This window comes from Petaurus breviceps, unplaced genomic scaffold (assembly GCF_028583685.1).
Source record: "Petaurus breviceps papuanus isolate PSGF00001 unplaced genomic scaffold, PetGlider_PUasm1.0 567, whole genome shotgun sequence".
NCBI lineage: Eukaryota > Metazoa > Chordata > Mammalia > Diprotodontia > Petauridae > Petaurus > Petaurus breviceps.
This window is the reverse complement of record NW_027186383.1, coordinates 9,202,384-9,222,202: the sequence shown is the minus strand read 5'-3', so window position 1 is coordinate 9,222,202 and position 19,819 is coordinate 9,202,384. Positions and strand designations below refer to the sequence as shown.

The 19,819-nt window shown below is 49.7% G+C and overlaps 2 protein-coding genes across 3 annotated transcripts in view; both read left to right on the top strand.

Moving 5' to 3' along the window:
* The window catches only part of HES6 (hes family bHLH transcription factor 6), a 312,570-nt gene that overhangs the window by 248,631 nt on the left and 44,120 nt on the right, over positions 1 to 19,819 (top strand). The window lies entirely within an intron of this gene.
* Positions 1 to 19,819, top strand: part of PER2 (period circadian regulator 2) — a 62,534-nt gene that overhangs the window by 20,404 nt on the left and 22,311 nt on the right. For both annotated transcript variants that reach the window (XM_069103252.1, XM_069103251.1), the window contains exons 5-12: positions 271 to 425; positions 6,546 to 6,667; positions 7,797 to 7,998; positions 11,302 to 11,353; positions 14,700 to 14,842; positions 15,937 to 16,015; positions 17,087 to 17,193; positions 18,907 to 19,060. In XM_069103252.1, the coding sequence (XP_068959353.1) occupies positions 271 to 425; positions 6,546 to 6,667; positions 7,797 to 7,998; positions 11,302 to 11,353; positions 14,700 to 14,842; positions 15,937 to 16,015; positions 17,087 to 17,193; positions 18,907 to 19,060 (1,014 nt within the window). The remainder of the gene's footprint in view (positions 1 to 270; positions 426 to 6,545; positions 6,668 to 7,796; positions 7,999 to 11,301; positions 11,354 to 14,699; positions 14,843 to 15,936; positions 16,016 to 17,086; positions 17,194 to 18,906; positions 19,061 to 19,819) is intronic.

The window sequence follows — 19,819 nt, the reverse complement described above, 5'->3', positions numbered from 1 at the left end:
TTGGGAAGGTTCTTCCCAGCTGATCCAGTTGAATTGAATAGCAGAAAGTCCGCTGGCTCCCCTAGCGGCCACAGTAGGAAAACATCCTTCAGAGAGCCTTGTGGGGATGGGTCCACAAGACCTGAGCCAGGAAAGCTTGCTGGAGAGGGAAAGAGACCCCAGTGGGCAGTTTCCATTGCTCTCTGGGCCCAGGGGTTCACATTCCTTTTCCTTAGAAAGAGAAATGGAAAGAAATGAATCTCTGATTACCTCTTTCTTTAATTTTCATAGCAGTGAGCAGTCAGCCAAAGCCAAGACTCAGAAAGAATTGATCAAAACGTTGAAGGAACTGAAAGGTCACTTGCCTCCTGATAGGAAGACCAAAGGCAGGCCCAGCATGCTGGCGACCTTGAAGTATGCTCTTCGCAGCATTAAGCAAATCAAAGGTATTTTCATTCTTGAGGATTTTTTGGTGTGTGTGTGCGCGCGGCCCTGTGTGTGTGCGCGGCCCTGTGTGTGCACGTCCCTGTGTGTGTGCGCGGCCCTGTGTGTGTGCACGTCCCTGTGTGTGTGCTCGTGGGTGTGGTCCCTCCCGCCCAGGGGAATATCTCCAAAACGAGAGTTTGGATTTGCTTCTAAAAAAACTGAAGGGATCTGAAGGGTGAGGCCATCTCACATCACCCTTAAATCTATAATAAGAAAAACCACCCGACAACAAGGTTTCTTTTAGAAACACACCAATGCCTGTAGCCTCAGGCCCCTCTCCTGAGCCTTCAGGAGGTGTCTGTAGTGCTGAGAATGGGAATTGGTGCTCAGAATGATGCCTGTGAGGTGGTGTGAGACCCAGCATTGTTTTTTTTTTTTTTTAAGCAACTGGGGTTAAGTAACTTGCTCAAGGTTACACGGCCAGTTATTTCTGGGTGTGGTGCTGAGTATCTGAGCCCGGATTTGATCCAGGTCATCCCGACACTGGAGCCGGTGAGCCACCTGGCCTCCCCTAAGCAATTGGGGTTAAGTAATTTGCTCAAGGTTACAGGGCCAGGTGTTTCTGGGTGGGTGCTGAGTGTCTGAGCCCGGGATTTGATCTCCAGGTCTTCTCAACACTGGAGCCGGTGCTCTTACTCGCTGTGCTACCTGGCCGCCCCGAGACCCAGCATTGTTGAAGAAAGATACACTGACCTGTGGTGTTTTACACTCGTTTCATGAACATGGTGGAGTGTTCTCCTGTGTAAAATGGGAATAGTGAGAACTTTCCTGCTCCCATCTCCTAGGGCTAGGGGAGGGAGTGGACACGTGGGATCCCAGGACCATGGAAACGCGGTGCCCGCCTGGTGCTGGGCGTTTACTGATTGTTGTTTTTAGATTTTCGGCAGCAAGGCATCAAACAAAGGTTTAGAATAAGTTTATTAGTCAAGAAAGATAGTCCAGCAGGGCTCTCTGTCCCCTTCACGCATGCTTTGTTGAGGATTATTCTTGGGGGTGAAGGGAGACACGCTTGGGGCCCTGGCGGCTCCTCGGCTGTGAGATTACCCTTCTGGCACTTATTGTTGCACGTTCGTGGCCAATTCTTCTCTTTTCTTTCCATTTAAAAGTGGACAAGTAATTAAGGTGAAGATTTCAACAAGAAAAGACCCAGGTTTTAAATGAAAACTTTAAAATTTGGGGCATTTAGGTATGTTATTATTATTATTGTTGTTGTTGTTGTTGTTATTATTTGCATTTTGGAGGGCAGTTGGAGTGAAGTAACTTGCCCAAGGTCACATGGCTAGGTTTTTTGTGTGTGTGGGTGTTAAGTGTCTGAGCCCGGATCTGAACTCAGGTCCTCCTGACTCCAGGGCCGACACTGTACTCACTGAGCCACCTGGCCCCCCCCCCCCCCCAGCGTGTGTCAGAGCACAAAAACTTCCCTCCTCTCCAACAGGATTTTTACGTTTTAAATTTGCGTTGATTGCTGTTGGGATGTTTCTTGTTGTTCTGACTTCTGTTTTCTGACAGCAGAATTCAGCAGGATCTCTTAAGCTGGGCAGTGGTGGCAGCCGTGTTTGATTAGAGAATGTGCACTCACCCTGATGCTGCTCGTCACGGGGTGGGCAGGTCCTCCCCATGGACATGTGCTGAAGGGCTTCTCGGGGTGCTCATCTGCAGCTTTCTTCCTGTCTCCCCGTTCAGGCTCCAGTGACTCTCAGCCCCTGCTGGGGCCCGTGTCAGGACCAGAGGGCCTCGCCATGGCCCGGGATGCGAGGCTGTCGGCATGGCCTGGGATGCGAGGCTCTCGGCCTCCCTCCAGGGCACCTCAGACACTCTTAGGCTCTTTCTTCATCTGTTTCTTTTTCCTGAGGAAGAAGTGTGCAGACTGCAGAGGCCGCCTCCCCCAGTCTTGCCTGCAGCTCACCCAGCCTCCTCTCCAGCCACCTTAGAAAGCAGCTCTTTCTGGCCACTGTCTCGTCTCTCCTTTGCACCCCATTTCTTTAGAAAGGATTTGCCAATTGCCCTTCTCACTTGGTTCCCGCTGACCATCCCAGGCCTTCTGGAGACTCTCTCTGTGTCTCCTTAACAGAGCCCTGGGCAGGTTTGCCACCTCCTTCTCAAATGATTCTCTTTCTCTCTCTTTGCCTTCCTTGAACCCACTAAATGTAGACATTCTCCAGGATTTTCTCTCTCTCCCATCTCAGCCATTTCATCACTCTGAGTGCCATCGGTGCCCTTGACTCCTGGCTTCTCTGGATTGGTGATCTCCACAATGGGGAAGTCTCCACAGTGGTGCAGATCTCAGCCCTTCTGCCTTCTGCTTTGTGTCTTCCCCAGTGCAGGATGATGGCTGCCTGTCCCTCCATCTGCCCTCTTGCCAGGGGACTTGGCAGGTGCTGTCCCATCAGACCCACTTTGGTGCCATTTGTGGTGTTTCCTGCAGGCAGCTGGTAATTTATAACACAAGGCAGCTGATTAGTGTGCATCTCCGAGCTCTCCATGACTCTGCCTCCCCTGCAGTGTGGATCGACAGAGATCACAGCATGAAATGATTTCTAGCCACGTGTCACTAGGGGAAGGGCTGGGAGAGGGGCCGTGCCTCCAGCCTGGTGTAGTTGAGTACCAATGCGATATTTACAGCTCCCACGATCATGATAAAGACCGTGACTATAAGTATCGCATGATGTTCAATCACAAAATATACCAGACTTTCCATATAGAGGAGAGAACTGAAGCATTTATTTAGATACCAGAGAACCCAATCCCCAAACCAATAAGCTGATTCCATCATAGTACCAAAGACACTAAGAAGCCATAATAACGCTGAGAGCCATGCCATCCTTCAGCCTTCCCACAAACCAATGCAAGATCAGTATTTACTCACAAACCTCTGTCTCCTTGCCTGAGCTCCTCTGTTCCCCACCATCCGGCTAGCTCTGAACCAGCTCCCTGTGGGCTCTACTTCCCTTCAGCAAACTCCTCCCACCACAGGCTCCATGTGACTACATTCAGCCTATCAGGGGGCAGAGTTTACTTACAGAGCAGGGGAGGTCTTCAAACTCCCCCCTAGGTCTACTAAGGGGCAGGGAAGATCTTCAAATTCCCATTCCCATTACATGTAGGACGCTCTCTCTGCCCATCCCTGCTCCGGTTCAGCTGGGTCACACAGCATGAAGATGCCCAGGCAGCACTCGAACCCGTCTCCCTGGCTCGGACACTGTTCTCTCTGCTCTGATTCTCTCTCATCTTTCAGGGAAAAGCTTGGGGCCATTGAAAGTGCCATTCATCCTCTCCTCTCTTCCTCCTTGGTCATCTCTGGGCCCTCCTCATTCTTCATCTTTGGCATCTGTCCACTGATTTGCCTGTCTTAGACTGGAGAGGTGCTTAGATGGCGCTCTGGAGGGGCTGTGGGTCTGCTTTAGGCAGCTCTGCCATGTTCTGGGGCTGGCTGGGGTCAGGACAAGGTCAGGTGCCAGCCAGAGTGTCTCCTCATCTGGAGGGAGCTTCCTCCCAAATTGGATCCTGCCACTCTGAGGTCAGAGGACTGTCCTTCCTGATTTGTACCTCTGTGGATAGTCACACTCTGTAGGTCTCCTGGCCTCCAGGCCCAGCCCCCTGTAACCCACACATTCTACCTACGCTGCTGCCTTGGTCACCTACTGAGTCCCAGCTTCCATGGTCTCCCCCTCCGCTGCCACCTCAGGGTCAGTTCTCCCTCCCCAGCATCCCTCAGGTCTGCTTCTCTCCCCTACCCATAAGGGTCAGCCCAGCCCAGGCCCACTAGGAGCCCCTCTGGGAGCCCCTTTGGCTCCAACTCTGACAACAAATGACCTGCTCACTGGTCTCCCTAACTCCATCATTTCCCTTTCCAGTTCACCTTTCATGGCCTGCTGAGGGCAACTCTGGCCACATTGCTGCCTTCATTAGAACCCTTTGGGCGCTCCCGGGTGCCCCTGGGTCAGAGGTCATCTGCCCAGGCAGCACTCTAGTCTCACCCCAGCCTGGCTTCCATCCACCTTCCCAGTTTCATTGTTTATATACCTCCCCCTTCACCACCTTGCCAGGGTATCCAGCCAGAGCCAGCTGCCAGCTCCTCTCTGCCCTGGACCCAGGATTCCTTCCTCTTCCTTCTGCATTCTTGCACCCTGTCACTGGGCTGGGCATTCCCTCCTTCACATTCTTTTTCCATCTCTCAAGAGCCATGTCTTCCTTTAGGGTAGCCTTGGGGCCACCTCAGCCCCCTGGAAGACTTCCCTTGTCCTGCTCCCTTCCCTGCGGGAGCTCTCCTTCCTTAGTCTCCTTGCCCTAGGCCCAACTTTGTATGTTCTATTCTACCCTGAGGGCAGGGATCACTCTGCTTTGTCTTATATCTGCCACAGTGAGCCTGAGGCCTGGCACCCAGGAGTGCCAAGCATGGAGTGGCCTATCCAGGCCCACATGACTGCCGGCTGAGGACAGAAGAGAACCCAGGGGTCTTTTCTTGGCCTTGAATCTCCAATAGCATCATAGTATTCTAGAACTAGTAAGGACCTTGAATCTAGACCAGCCCCCTCATCTTGCATGTGAGGAAACTGAGACTGCAGTGGGGAGATTACCTGCCCAAGTCACCCATCTCCCAAACCTTCCAAAGCTCTTGGAAACCTTGAGCCTCAGGGCAGTCCCCAAGCCTCTGTTGTCTCCCAGTGGCTGGAGGACCTAGAGTAGCTTTGAGCATGACGCTGATACCTGTGGACTCCCTGCCTCAGTGTCCCCACTGCCCTTTGACCAGTTTCCAAGGTGGTGTTTTCATTTTTCATTTTTTGGCGTGGGACATTGGCTCTTGAAAAGCAGACCCAGCCGGCCCACTTAGCTCTTTCTTCAGCCTCTACCTGGAGCTCCAATACTTTATCATTTCCCCAAATTTGGGGGGGAAAAAAAGAATCAAAAAGTCGAGATAAACAGGAGTCATTGGCTCTAAGCTTACAGCAGCACTGATCTTCGTGTGCTGTTGCCACGTTGGCCACACACGGTCTGGAAGCAGAGGTTTCTAGTTAAGTCCTTTTCATTTTTGTTACAAACTGAGCTAAGAGCTCTTGCCAGTTTATGAGAAGACAGAAGGCCTGAAAACAGGAGCAGCCCCGTGAGTGACGCCACACTCTCCTCCTTTGGGAAGTGTTTTACTTCACTCCTGCCATCCTAACTGCCACTCTTGACATTATCATCCCCTTTTAACGGATGAGGAAACTGAGGCTCAGGGAAACAAAACCCAGATGAGCTGCAGGCAGGGGACCGAGAAAACGGCAGGGCCCTGGACGGGAGTGGGCCGGCGAGGAGCGAGGGTGTGTCCGAAGCAGAGGTGCCAGTGTGAACACGAGGAAGGCTAGAAGCAGGGGTGTAGAGTCTGTGTCTTACTGGGAGAGCCGCTCGCTCCATGTTGGAGGAAGGCTGTGCTTGGAAGGGCCCGGGCCACAGCCACCCCAGCATCTAAGCTCCTGCTCTGTGGTCGTTGGAAACACTTTTCTGAAACCCACTCCAAGGGGATGGGCCTCGTAGTAATCCCGTCTCATGCAGCTGCTTTGTCCTCGATCTTGGGTCTGGGGATTCTATAACCATGTGAAGTAAGGACATTTTTCCCATTTCTCAACAAGCTTCACTTTCTTCTATACTTGGAAGTACAGATTTAGCCTGAGAAGTGGCTGATCCAGGTCGCTTGGGAAGGAAGGTCTCCCCTGATTGCCCTGTGGAAATGGAAAGCCGTGATGGCTCTGTGGGAGAATCTGCCCCCGGCCTGGTTGGCCAGCAGACGTCAGAACTGGGGACCAACTCTGGATAGCGCAGCAGGAGCCTAGCAGTGGCACCATTTAAAAATGTTCTGGTTTACACCTGTTTTGAAGGAGAAAAAGTGTTTTAGAAAAGCAGTAGAACAGATAATATTCCTGACACGTCACTCCTGTGGACCTTTCTACCCGCGATGCTCTCGGTCTGCCCTCCGCCTTGACATTCAGCCCTCTCCTCTCTTCTTTGCAGAATATTGCTTTTCCCCAGCACTTAATACCTAACGACATTTTTCAGTGAGGAGCTTGACTATCATGTTTAAAAAAATAACCTTTTCCTTTCAGCTAATGAAGAGTATTACCATCTCTTAATGACCAGTGAAAACCATTCAGCTGATCCTGACGTGCCTTCTTACACAGTCAAGGAGATGGAGACGCTGACATCAGAATACATCATGAAGAACGTGGTGAGCATCATGCTTGTTTTGTGTTGGTGTGGTGGGGAATCATTGGATGGTGCCCTGAGCCCAGCCCGTGTTGTGATCAATGATAAATTGGGGGAAGTTAAGTCTTTGTCCAGTTTGACTTGAAGATTTTACCCAAATTAGAATGAAAGACAAAACATGCACAGAGTGTGCCCCTCCCCCCGTCCCCCCCATGCGCCAGCGGGCACACCTCCCAGTGAGAAACAAGTGATGAGTGTCTCCCAGGACCAGAGGAGCCCCTCCTCGGGCTTGTCGCCAGGTGATAATCTCTTGGCCAGAGTATCCCATGAAGGAAGACGGGGAAAGGGCTGCAGTCTTCACTCGGGAGTGCCCACTGAGTACATGACAGCTCATGTACAAAAGATGGCCCTGAAGGAGTCATCAGCACTCACAGACACCAAGTAAGCTTCCTCTAGAGGAAGGGAAGTGACTTCCCCAGGGTCGTTGGGCAGCTCAGGATAGAGGCATTCTCAGGGTCCTCCTGACATGTCTCTGCCCCTTCACTGGCACTAACCCGTGGCTCTAATATCCAATATCAGTTGACAAAGTCGCACATTTCTGATATTGTCCCTAATTTTTAGTGTGTCATCACGGGGTCTAGAGCAGAGAAGGGCCTTAGAGGCCATCTGGTCCACCTGAGGCCCAGAGAGCTCAGCTCGCATAGAGTGACATTGGAGTTTGAATCTGTATTCTCTGACCCGAGACCCCATGGCCTCCCAAACCCCACGTTTGTTTTAACTTACCTCATCAACTCTGTATGAAACACTCATGATGCCGCTTTGAAAGGCTGCTTGAGGTGAGACCTCTGAATGCACTCCTAGGGTCTGGGCCCTGACTGCCACATGCTGCCACATCCTGGCGCCTCAGCAGCACCAGACCATGGTTCTGAGACTCATTCTTCTGAACATAGTGCTGTGCTCATCTCCTGTTTTTTTGTTTTTGTTTTTTTGCTTTTTGGAGGGCAGTTGGGGTTAAGTGACTTGCCCAAGGTCATATGGCTAATTTTTGTGTTAAGTGTCTGAGGCTGGATTTGAACTCAGGTTCTCCTGACTCCAGGGCCGGCGCTCTATTCACTGTATCACCTAGCCGCCCCTCATCTCCTTCTTTTTAGGATATGTTTGCTATGGCTGTTTCCTTGGTCACTGGAAAGATCGTGTACGTCTCTGATCAGGCCGCATCAATTCTTCCCTGTAAGAAAGACACGTTTCACGATGCCAAGTTTGTGGAGTTCCTGGCCCCCCATGATGTGAGCGTGTTCCACAGCTCCACGGCCCCGTCCCGGCTTCCCGCCTGGCGTGGTTGCCGCAGAGCTGGTAAGTTCTGGGTCTCATTGGGATCAGAGCCCATCACCGGGAGTTAGCAGCACTTGCTCCTATGGACCCTCTGCCGTGCCTGCCTTTTCTTCCTGAATCTTTGGGAGTCGTGAGGGAGGCCGGTGGTCCAATGACCTCTTAGCTTGGGTCAGGGGTCACAGGGGGACAGACTGCTGGCACTCCTGACAGAAATCATGTGTGAGGAATGGTGCTCTAAGGAGGAAAAAGCTGAGTTCTGCCTTAGACAGCAAGCATCACAGCCTGGGGTGGGGCGGGGCAGACAGGTACGGGGAATGGCCACACCCAAGAACAGATGCCCCAAGGTAGAGTGGGGTGAAGGCAAAGTGCTCCCCAAAAATGCGGGAAGGAGAGGCGTGAAAGCCCGAGGCAGGGTAGGGGTTGGGGACACTTCATGGGGGCCCCCCCAGGGAGTGCAGCCTGAAAGAGGAGTCTCCAAGGTTCATTGACTGGGTCTGAGCTGCAGATGTCGGGGAGGCCCAAGGGGGAGACAGGAAGAAGAAATGGCTTCCGTCCCCACGAACTCACCCTCACCCGTGGAGAGAAGGATGAATGAGTAGCGTTTTTGAAGCACCTGCTATGTGCTGAGCTTAGTGCTGACATGTTGGGGACACAGCAAAGTGGGACAGGCCCTGCCCGCAGGGAGCTCACAGTCTGATCAGGAAAGACCCCAAAGTGGGGAGAACATCGGCACGGCATCTCTGGGCTCTGGCTTCCCTTTGGCCTTCAGGCTCTGATCAGGGTGGGAAAGAGGCAGGAGACTTGGGCAGAATGTTGGGTGTGGGGGGAGAGGGAAATGAAGGGGAGTCATAGAAAGCCCAACTGGTGGGCAGATAAGAACAGACTGTGGAGGGCCTTGAATGCCACACCAAGGAGTCAGGAGTCACAGAGGGGTCAATTCACTGTTTCTAGAAGCACTGCTCATGGCTCTCCCCATGAACAAACTGTGTTTTTAGAAATGCTTGACTTTGCCCCATAATCTAGTCTTCGGGTCATCAGCTGGTGGCTCAGAGCTCCCTTTGAGAGAAGGCCACTGGGAGAGGAAGCTGAGGGGGGAGGGGCAGGCAGAGTCTTTTCACCAGATTTTACTCCAGGAGAAAACAGGGCACACAAGGCCATGAGAGCCAGGGTTTGAGGGTGTCCAGATGAAGCCCCTTCAGACACAGCTGGGGCCCTGGAGAGTTTAGGTGGAAGGTGGTGGCCTCTGGAGGACATGCTGCTGCCTCTCAGTCTGCTGGCCTTCAGTGCCTTATGCCTTCCCTCTTGGGAGGCCTGGCCTGACCTCAATGCCAAGACTCTCCCTCCTTTCTTAGAGTCAGTGGTGAGCGTGCACTTCAGTGATGGGCTTATCTGGCAAGGCAGCGCAGGGCTGGGATCTCACTGTCAGTTCTCACCTTCTCAGAGACCTTCTCTGGCTCCCCAGTTCCTCTTGAAGTCCCTTTGTCTAGCATTCAGGGCCCCTTGCTCCCTAATACACAGACTTTCTGAGGCTGTATGACTATTTTATAAATAAATAAATGTTTATTTACTCCTGGGAGGCGGAGGCAGGGGCTTCTCCTCACTTCTCTGCTCTCTAGCTCTGTTGTTTCCCATTCCCTCCTGGATAAAATGCCCACTCCTTAGCCTGGCATTCAGGGGCCCCCACCCTCTGGAGTCACCCTAGCTTTGCCAGCATGGACCCAATCCAGGCTGGCCTAGCTGGCCTCCTAGTGCTCTGCTGAATTGGACCTGCCATCTCCCACCCCCCACCTAAGCCCCTTCCTCAGACTCCTTGTCTTCAGGTCCCTAGTTTGGGTCTTTCCTTCTCCAGGAATCCTTCCTGGGTGCCCGGGCTCTCCATGCTTCCTCCTTCACAGAGTGTCTTGTATTTAATTATCTGTGTGCAGGACATGTCCTAGGAGAACATAAGTGTTGGCACCCCCACTGCCTTGCCAGGCACATCATCCTTGATGGATGTGTGTGGAATAGATGTGGGCACCGTCCGAAGGCCATAGGCCACTCCTGTGCCAACATCGGAGACGGCCCACCCCATAGAAGGGGACAGCCTAGAGCAAAGTGCCCCAAGCCCCAGAGTCTAATCCCGTGCCTGGCAGGGCCTGATGGGCAGAAGGCACAAGGTGTCAGGACTCACTTCCCCTCATTTTCCCAAGGGAACATCTCATCCCCACTATGCCCAAAACTAACCTGAAAAGTGCCTTTTTTATGTGCATGGATTTTATATCACCCAATAAGACTGTGATTGTTATTTAACTCATGACTGGGTATAAGGTGAAGGGCAGCTGAAAGTGAGCCTGGGGCCTAGGCCTGTCTGGGAGGAGGTGAAGGTGAGCCCCAGGAGGAAGGCAGCAAAGGCCAGGCTGACTCTTTGACCCCCGCCTCGGAACAGCATGAGGGCTTTGTGGCAGAGGGATACATGAGAAGCTCATTCCCTCACTGCAAACACAGGCTTAGAACACAAGAGCTGGAAAGGGTCCAGTTTCCTCATTTGACGGTAGAGGAAACTGAGGCCCAGAGTGAAGCGATTTGAGTTTACATCCCCCAGGGCACTAGAAGGGAGGCCTGAATTCGAATTTGAGGCCTCAGGGTCCTTCCTGCAGGGCTGTGTTGTGGGTGGCTCAATGCCTCTGCCTCTGTCTTCATGTGTATCACCCTGTTACTGGGCAGTGTCATTGTCTGGGGACGAGGATCATGAGCAGGATGTGGCCCTTTCCTCCCGGGAGGCCTGTGAGGCCGGCATTCCAGGCCTCATCACCGAGGGTCCGGGGCTGTCCCAGGGCAGCACAGTCAGCCAGCATTGGGCCTAAGTCACCAAGGGGTTGGACTGAGGCTGGGAGAGAGCCTAGAAATGTAACTCATGAACGTCCCAGAACGGTCTGGAGTGGCCCCCAGAGGCCCGGCTGTGCATCTGCCCCAGGCCATGGGAGGCCTCCATGGGACACATGGCCAGCGGACATTTGGTTAGGCCACGTTTGGGGCTCTTCTTATTTTTAGACAGGCCCATGAGAAGATCGTGAACCTGACATTTTTGTTTTAAGGCTCAGAGAAAACTGTTTTTCAAACCCAGATTCTCTGTTCTTTTTTTTTTTTTTTTTGCTTTTTGGAGGGCAGTTGGGGTTAAGTGACTTGTCCAAGGTCACACGGCTAGTTTTTGTGTTAAGTGCCTGAGGCGGGATTTGAACTCAGGTCCTCCTGACTCCAGGGCCGGTGCTCTATTCACTGAGCCACCGAGCTGCTCCTATTTGTTCTTAACTAAGTGTGTGACTTAAGAATTTTTTTTTAACATAGATTCTTCCACCCAAGATTACATGGAAGAGAAATCTTTCTTCTGCCGTATCAGGTAAGACTAAATGTAGTTTCCTAGACCTAAACAGATGAAAATGAAAGGAAGATGTTACACAAACTTAATAAGAACATTTCATGGTCAAGGGTCAGAAGAGGGGTGGGAAACAGGCCACATGTGGCCTTCTAGATCCTTAAGGGCAGCCTTTTGATAGTATCCAAGTTTTAAAATTTGGATTCAGTCAAAAGACCACCCTTAAGGATCTAGAAGGTCACATGTGGCCTCAAGGTTGCAGGTTCCCCACAGCTGGATTAGAAGAAAGCCTTCTTTATTTCCTAGTTCCCCTCAGGAATCAGCTGGTTCTGAAAGTGCCCCAAAATATGGAATTCACCGAGGCGTCCAAACTAATGTGGCCACAGAATACTTTGGGGTTTAAAATAATTGACAGATTCTTTTAAAATGGTGCTCTGAGCTGAGGTGAGGCAGAACCAAGGGAAATATATTTCTAGGAAGGGAAGGCCTTGGGGGCTGGGGGAAGCCTATGTTTGTGTCCAAGACCTCATGCAGCTCCTTGGACCCTGTAGTGCCAATACAATATTTACAGTGCCCACAACCACGATAAATACTGTGACTCTAAGTATCACATGACATTCAATTGCAAAATATACCAGATTCTCCAGATAGAGGATAGAACTGAAGCATTTATTTAGACACCAGAGAACCCAATCCCAAAACCAGTAAGCCAGTTACATCATAGTACCAAAGATATTTAGAGGGCATAATAATGCTAAGAGCCACAGCATCCTTCAGCCTTCCCACAAACCAATACAAGATCGATATTTGCTCACAAACCTCTCTGTCTCCTTGATGAGCATCCTCTCTCCCCCACCATCTGGCCAGCTCTGACCACCAGCTTCCTGTGGGCTCTGCTTCCCTTCAGCAAACTCCCACCACAGGCTCCATGTGATTACATTCAGCTATTAGGGGGCAGAGTTTATCTTCACAACAGGGGAGGTCTTCAAACTCCCCCCTAGGTCTGTTAAGGAACAGGGAAGATCTTCAAATTCCCAAACCCATTACAGACCCATGTGCTGGCTAATGTCCGAGAGGTGGTCAGGTGCATCAACAGAGGATGCCTCCTTCCTCTAGATCCTCTGGATTGGAGAAATCATAAATCCTGCCTCAGTTCACATATTTGTACCCCATGGCCATATGTAGAAAGAGCTTGCATACATAGATTTCTTGTTCACTGTTTTAGTTAGTAAAAGTGTTGTCACGAGACTTTTTTCTCACAAAGCCCCTCTTCATGTTAAGAGCCTAGTATGAGAAATGCTAAGAATTTGTACTGGGAAAAGAGTTGTTGTTTGTAAAAGTCTTGGCCTTTTCAGCACAGGACTTTGCCTCCCAGGTAGCTGTAGACTCAGATTTACTTTATGGGCATAAACTCTTCTGTAAAGTTAGTGACATTTTTATAAATCTTATCATCTTTTAAATGCTTGAGGTGAATGCATTTAGAGTTCTACGTAAAGAAAGCCTGTGATGCATTTTCCTGCATGGCAATGATTGGTCCTGATTTGATCTTTCATCAGCCTGAATCTGGACAGAATGTGAGCTGCTGGAAAGGCAGGATTACTGGGGTTTTGTCTCTGTTCCGCAGCACCCAGCCCAGTGCCTGGCTTACAGTTGGCACTTAATAAATGCAGGCATGTCTGCTTGGGTTCTGGCAGGCAGTTAGTGGAGGGAAGAGTCCCTGGGGCAAGTCGTGTTGCTCTGGCTTCCAGGTCATGGCTTGTTTTTGAGGTTTCCAGGGTCAGTCTGGGCTGGGGGAGGCAGGAGGCATGGCTTGACAGGTCAGCGTCCCAGACACTCTGGGAGCTGGACCATGGTCGTGTCCACAGGCTTTCTCTCTGCATTGTCCTGAAAAGAGACGCGGCTCAGACGCTTGGTTTTTCCATAAAACACATTTTGCCTTTTCACCAAGTCCTGAGCCAGAGGTTGGGCCTGTTTTAGACCTCCAGTCTCTGACCCTGATGCCCAATCGGCCAGCTGAGTCAGACCTGCTTTCAGAAGGACAGCTTTAGGATTCTAAAGTAACGGGACATACGACTGATGAGAAGCATCAGCACATCACAGTGCTGGAAGCATTTTTGTGCATTTAGCAGTTTCTGAGCCTAAGAAGGTCATTCTGCTTTTGTGTCTTTGTCAGTCCTTGTCCTGCTGCCCCAGCAGGTACTGGCACATCAGTCTCTCTGGGCCTAAAGCTGAGGAAGACATGTCTCACAGGCTGATGCTAGACTAGCCCCAGTAAAGCCCCAGATACAACCATCCCACTTCACAACCCAGAGTTTTCCGTCCTTTATGGCAGGAAAGCTGACGAGTGGGGACGAGGGCAGGGTCTGTCTGGCTTCTCTTGCTTACGGTGCACTTCTGATGGCCAAGGCTGCCTGAGCAGGGTCCTGAGGGCCTAAGTGTCAGCAGCAAATAGCTGGAAGAAGGAGCGGCAATGTCCTTTTTCCTTGAGCATGAGCTTAGCTCCCTGTGGCCATGCTTGTGGGGAGATGTTCCACAGATGCTTTCTGCCACTTCCCAAGCATACGAGGTCCCAAGCCCCCTCCTAGTGTGAGGCTGCAGGATGGAGAGCCAAGGGCTGGCTTCTTGAGAATTCCCCGGAGAGTTGAAGGCGCGCGCGTGCATTGTCACATCGTCAGCACTGAGACACTCTGGGACACCTTCACTAACTAAGTGAGCAGTGGAGTTGGGAGGGGCCGGTGTCGCCTCTCCCACATTCTCCCTGTGAGTTCCTGTTTAAGTACAGATGTTTTCAGGAGGGATAATGCCCTAAGCTCCCCTCCAGCATTAAAGTGTTGGGGTTCTGTAACCAGTGCCTTCACCAGCCCCCCTGTAATTCTTCAGGATGGCATGGAGATGTCCCAGAGTTCTCCAAAGCCTGGTCTCTGGCAGAGTCCACCAATCCAAAGAGGCTTTGAGCTGGGCCCAGTGCCAGGCTGGAAGCTTCTTTCAGGACCATCTTGTAAAGGGGGAGGGCCACAGAAAGCCTCCGGACTTGATACTGGCCCAGCTTCTTGTCATTTGCATCAGTGGACATTTCATTCTACTGATGAAATCCTTGGGCCTTGAAGTGTCAGAGAAGATGTAAGCCTTGATACAAGTGCAGGGCTTGAGAACAAGAGTGGCAAGATGGCGTGGCTGGGGAATCTGCCATCTGAGCCCGGGATTCTTGCCCGCGTGGTGGCCAGAGGGCACAAGTTCTGTCACGTATCGGGGCTGACGTGATCAGCTCCTTAGAAGAGGGGCCTGAGAGGTAGGGAGGGCCACCATTTTAGAGTGATTGTTACTGTAAAGTCTCTTATTTCACAGTTCTTTTGTTACTTTGGATTTATAGTGGTGGCAAAGATCACGAAAACGTAGTCCGCTACCATCCATTCCGTATGACTCCTTACCTTCTCAGAATACAAGAGCAACACAGAGCAGATGCTCAGCTTTGCTGTGTTCTCCTCGCAGAGAAGGTGCACTCTGGTTATGAAGGTAACTAACCGGATCATTCCAGGATTTGTCTTGTATGGTCCCGGGTCAGTGTGGACGCTGCCTGTCACCAGTTTGCCATTGGGTTCCTCGTTTAAACCATGTTATTCATTTTGTTTTGTTTTTTTTCCTTTGGGGATAGCTGTACCCTGAAGTGACAAGGTTCCAGCCCATGGTCTTTAGAGACCTCTTATCTCAGGGTGTACAAATGTGTAAAAATGTCACGCGTCCCTGCTGGCAAAAGGCGTGGTCTTCTAGTCAGTAAAGAGAGAGAGTTTGGTTTTACCCACTTGTCTCCCAGCTGCCAGATCATCAGTTGGCCTGTTCATAGAGACTGGCCCTCTCAGCTAGCTTTGAATGTCCTTTTCAGGTGTTTGGGGGACCCTGGGGACCTTTCTCAGCAACAGGAATTCTCTTTTACAATCTGATTGCTTGTTAACAGCTTTCCCTTCTATAGCAGCCATGAGGTTAACCAGCCTGCCAAGACTGCACAGGCTGTAGCTCCCCAAGTTTTCCAAGTAATTTGTTGAAAGTCATATTGTTCTGACCTTCACGATCACTAAGCTTCAAGAACAGTTTTGTTGAATGATGTTCGGCTATTTATTGTTGGAGCATTTTTTTAACATTGCACTTTTAGGATTATTAAAGTCAGGCACAATTTGTTGACAAATTTATAGAAATAACTGAAGAGAAATTTACGAGGCATGGCGGTGCAGATTTCCCATATTCTTGATTAGGGAGGAAGGGCAGTGTAGTGGGGTTCTGGTCCCATCTCTGCTACACACTGTGTGGGCCTGGGCAGGTCACTTACCCACACCTTCCCTCAGGCAGCTCCCTAAGGCTGGAAGGGGCCAATACAGGGCAAGGGGCCTGTCGATTTGGGCGGGCAGAGGGAGCTTCTTGCTGCCCGCTCTCCGGGGAAATCAGAGGGCTAGTCTGGAAACAAGGCTGCTGCCTAAAACATCCAGGCCTGATTTTTTCTTTAGCTACTTATTCATCCCACTGAACTTTAAATGAGATTTTGCGGTAGTTGTCATTTGTCTGTACTAGATTCATCTGGCACCCACACAAAGCTTTCATACAAACTGTTCTTTCAGCACCCAGGATTCCTCCAGATAAGAGAATATTTACAACAACGCACACTCCAAACTGCTTGTTTCAAGATGTAGATGAAAGGTGAGCTTTTAAAATGATTCCCCTCTGTCCTGTCTCTAAGCTCGTGCCTTGTGCCCATCCCAACAAAAGTCTGATAGTCTCCATAGGCTTAATGACATTGGTGCTGGGCCCGAGCGTCCTGGGCTAAAGACTGTCCGCGGGTGCACGGCATGGGCCCAGATGGAGTACCCGCTCATGCAGTTGTTGCCTTGTGAACCCTTTGGCGACAGAGGGAGAAACTGAAACCCAAGGAATGACACGTGTACTTGTATTTGTCTCTGTATGAAGAGAGATTTTATACACAGATGTGCATGCATGTAAGCCTCCCTTCATCCATGTACACACATACATGTTTATATATAGGCAGTGAGGTGGCACAGTGGATAGAGCAGTGGTCCTGGAGTCCAGAAGACCCGATTTCAAATCTGGTCTCAGACCCATAATAGTTGTGTGACCTTGAGCAAGTCACTTAACCTCCATTTGCCTAAGTTTCCTCATCTGTAAAATAGAGATGACAGCGGTACCCAGGGCAGCTAGGTAGGATGGATAGAGTTCTGGGAGTCAGGAAGACTTCCTCATGAGTTCAAATCTGGCCTTAGACACTTATTAGCTAGAACCCGAGTCAATTTCATGACTCAGTTCCCTCATCTGTCAAATGAGCTGGAGAAGGAAATGGCAAACCCCTCCAGCGTCTCTGCCAAGAAAACCCTGCCTGGGGCCACAGAGAGTTGGACATGACTGAAAAGACTAACCGGCACCAGTCTTCCCGTGTCTGTGGGGATCAGACCAAACAGTTTGTGAAGTGCAGTGCACGGCGCCTGGTGCATAGGAAGCATCACGTCAATGGCAGCTGTTATTATCATTGCACATACACACACAGAGATAAATATATGCATTTGTAATTTAATTCCTATAGAAATACTTTGGGAAATGCTGGCTTGCATTCAACGAAATGGCTCTCCCGCCATTCTTGTTTTAAAACTGTGTGTTAAATGGAATGTGTGGACTCAGCCTGCAGGGGAGGACATGTGCCCCCTCGGTATGAGCTCAGGGCCTGCTCACTCTTCCCCCTCTCCTTCCTTTGGCTTTCAGAGCGGTTCCTCTCTTGGGCTACCTACCTCAGGACCTGATTGGCACTCCCCTTCTGCTGCATCTTCACCCACGAGACAGGCCTCTCATGCTGGCTATTCACAAAAAAAGCAAGTCACCCTTTTTCACGTAATGGAAGAAACTTTAAGGCGTTGGGAGATTTGATGACTTAGAAGTGCTCCTTTTGAGAAAACCAGCCTTGGGTAGAGTTCTTCAATGTAAATGAGACGACAAAAAGAATTAAGAAGGGTTATAGACCTGAGTGTCTGGGAAGGATAAGTGTCCTGGGTGTAGTCCTACAGGGGAGACAATGGACGGTTCTTCTGGAGTCTCTAAGACTTCGCTGGCCAGAAGAGAAACGTCCCAGAGCAGAGGAAAGGGGCAAGAAGAAAGTGTTTCTTAGCAAAACCAGTGAGTTGTTTTAAAGGAAAGAAATTTTATAGCAGAATTTGATAGAGGAAGAATCAAGTTTACCAGTCAGAACTGTGAAAGTATGCTATAGAATGGCGGAGAAAGCGAAACCTGCCAAGTTGTTGCATATAAGAAACACACTGAGAACGGAAAAATCCCCCTAGTGTTAGAAGGAGGGACTGCAGGATGACTTACTGTGCTGTAGCTGAATCCAGAAAGCCAGGCAGAGCCGGCACATTTTCTGACAAGGCAACAAAAAGACAGTGATCAGGAGAGATGAGCCAAAAAATGAATCGCCCTGCAAGGGCCCAAACATCATAAAACCGTCCAGTTAACTTTTCCTGTACCACATGGCAGAACACAGAAGCGCTTAAAGGAAAAGTTAACGCAATGATAGGGACATCTAGAGAGGGAAACTGTCCCTGTTGGTGACTTGAGATCTAGACACATCTACCAGAAAAGCAAAATTGCAATCAGAGATATGGGTAGAATGTTAGGAAAGCTGGACATTGTCTCTTATCCAGTGGGCATATTAAAGAATAAACCAGTTTTTCCACATTGCCCAACACCTTTTTAAAAATCATTTGCATTGGGGGCGGCTAGGTGGCACAGTTGGGGGCAGCTAGGTGGCGCAGTGAATAGAGTGCTGGCCCTAGAGTCAGGAGGACCTGAGTTCAGATCTGGCCTCAGACACTTAACACAAAAAAACTAGCCATGTGACCTTGGGCAAGTCACTTAATCCCAATTGCCCTCCAAAAAAAAGCAAAAAAAATTCATTTGCATCTTTATATTTATTCATTTTAATTAAGATTGTTGAAAGCTTCATTAAAATTGGGCTTTCAGATCAATTTCCTTTTTCCAAGCAAATGCCTTTATTCCTTACCACAAATAATCAGTAGTTGATTATATAACTGCTGAACTGTATCATGTGTGCTTTCTACTCCTAAAGGACAGCAAAGTGAGGACACTGGAAAGATAAATATTGAGTTAAACACACTAACCATTCCACAAAAGCAGTCCACAGAAAGACTTAGCTGCTGTGGTCAGTACAGTGACCCACCACAATTTCAAAGCCCTCTTGATGAAAAATGCTCTCCACCTCCAGAGAGAAAAGTGATGTGCTCTAAGGGTGGACTGAAGCAGGTTTTTTCACTTATTTTATTCAAGTAAAAATTGGGGGATTTTAAAACAGTAGGTTTGAAAGTAGTATAAAAAAGTACCATTAAGGTTTTCTCAAATTGTTATTAAAAGGCTAACAATTTTTTTCTGTACATCTGAAATATTTAAGAATGGATCTTTAATATGCCTTGCAGGTTTGTTAGGGCTTTTTTGTTTTGTTTTGCTTTGTTACTGTTAACATTGGTTAATCTTTATTCAAATGTAGAGTTAATCAATGTTTCTAAATCATACAGTCCTGCAGTATGGTGGACAGCCTTTTGATTACTCACCAATCCGATTCTGCACTCGAAATGGAGAGTACATAACAATGGACACCAGCTGGTCCAGTTTCATCAATCCTTGGAACAGAAAAGTTTCCTTTATAATTGGAAGACATAAAGTGAGGACGTAAGTGAACTATGCCCATATTGCCTCCATCATCCCCTGGCCTTGAGCCCCCGTTGTCTTCCCCACTCTAACTTAGCCATATGGCAAGAATAAGAGATGGCTACAGAGGCCAGAGTAGCAGGAAGGGAGCCCTGGATGGTCTGGGTCTGGGGGCGGGGTGAGAGCACAAGACTTGTAAAGTGGTAAACACTCCAGAGGGAGGGAAGGAAGAGCAAGGATGACACAGGTCGATGATACAGGGATGATGCTCTTTGACCTTATAGAGTGAGAAATAGGTCATTTACCCCCCTGACCCCCACCCCATTTCCTGATCTTATGTTTTCAAGTTCTCTTAGTTTAGGATTGGAGATGGAGTCACATTGGTTGTAGCCTGCTTTCAACTCAGTGGAACAGGCCTTTATTATTGCTGACCCAGGCACTTCCCAAGGTGCTAGGCTACACCTTTTAGGTTGGTGCTTCCAGGTGTCTCCCCATTGTGGGGAGCTAGAGCAGAGGTCAGTGAGTGTCCCAAGCCAGCTTTTGCTGAGGTAGTGGATAGCAGCAGAGTTGAATGTGAGGCTTGTCTGAGAGAATCCTACTGAAATTAGATAAGGCCCCACTATCAGATGGATGCTGAGGAAGGCAGTGGAGATGACACCCATTGGGAGTCACACTTGTTCATGTTCATGCTTGGTATTTAGAATACATTTTTGCCTAAAAACAATGGAATCATTGCTAGGTCTCCTCTGAACCAGACCACAAACATTTCTCATAAATGAT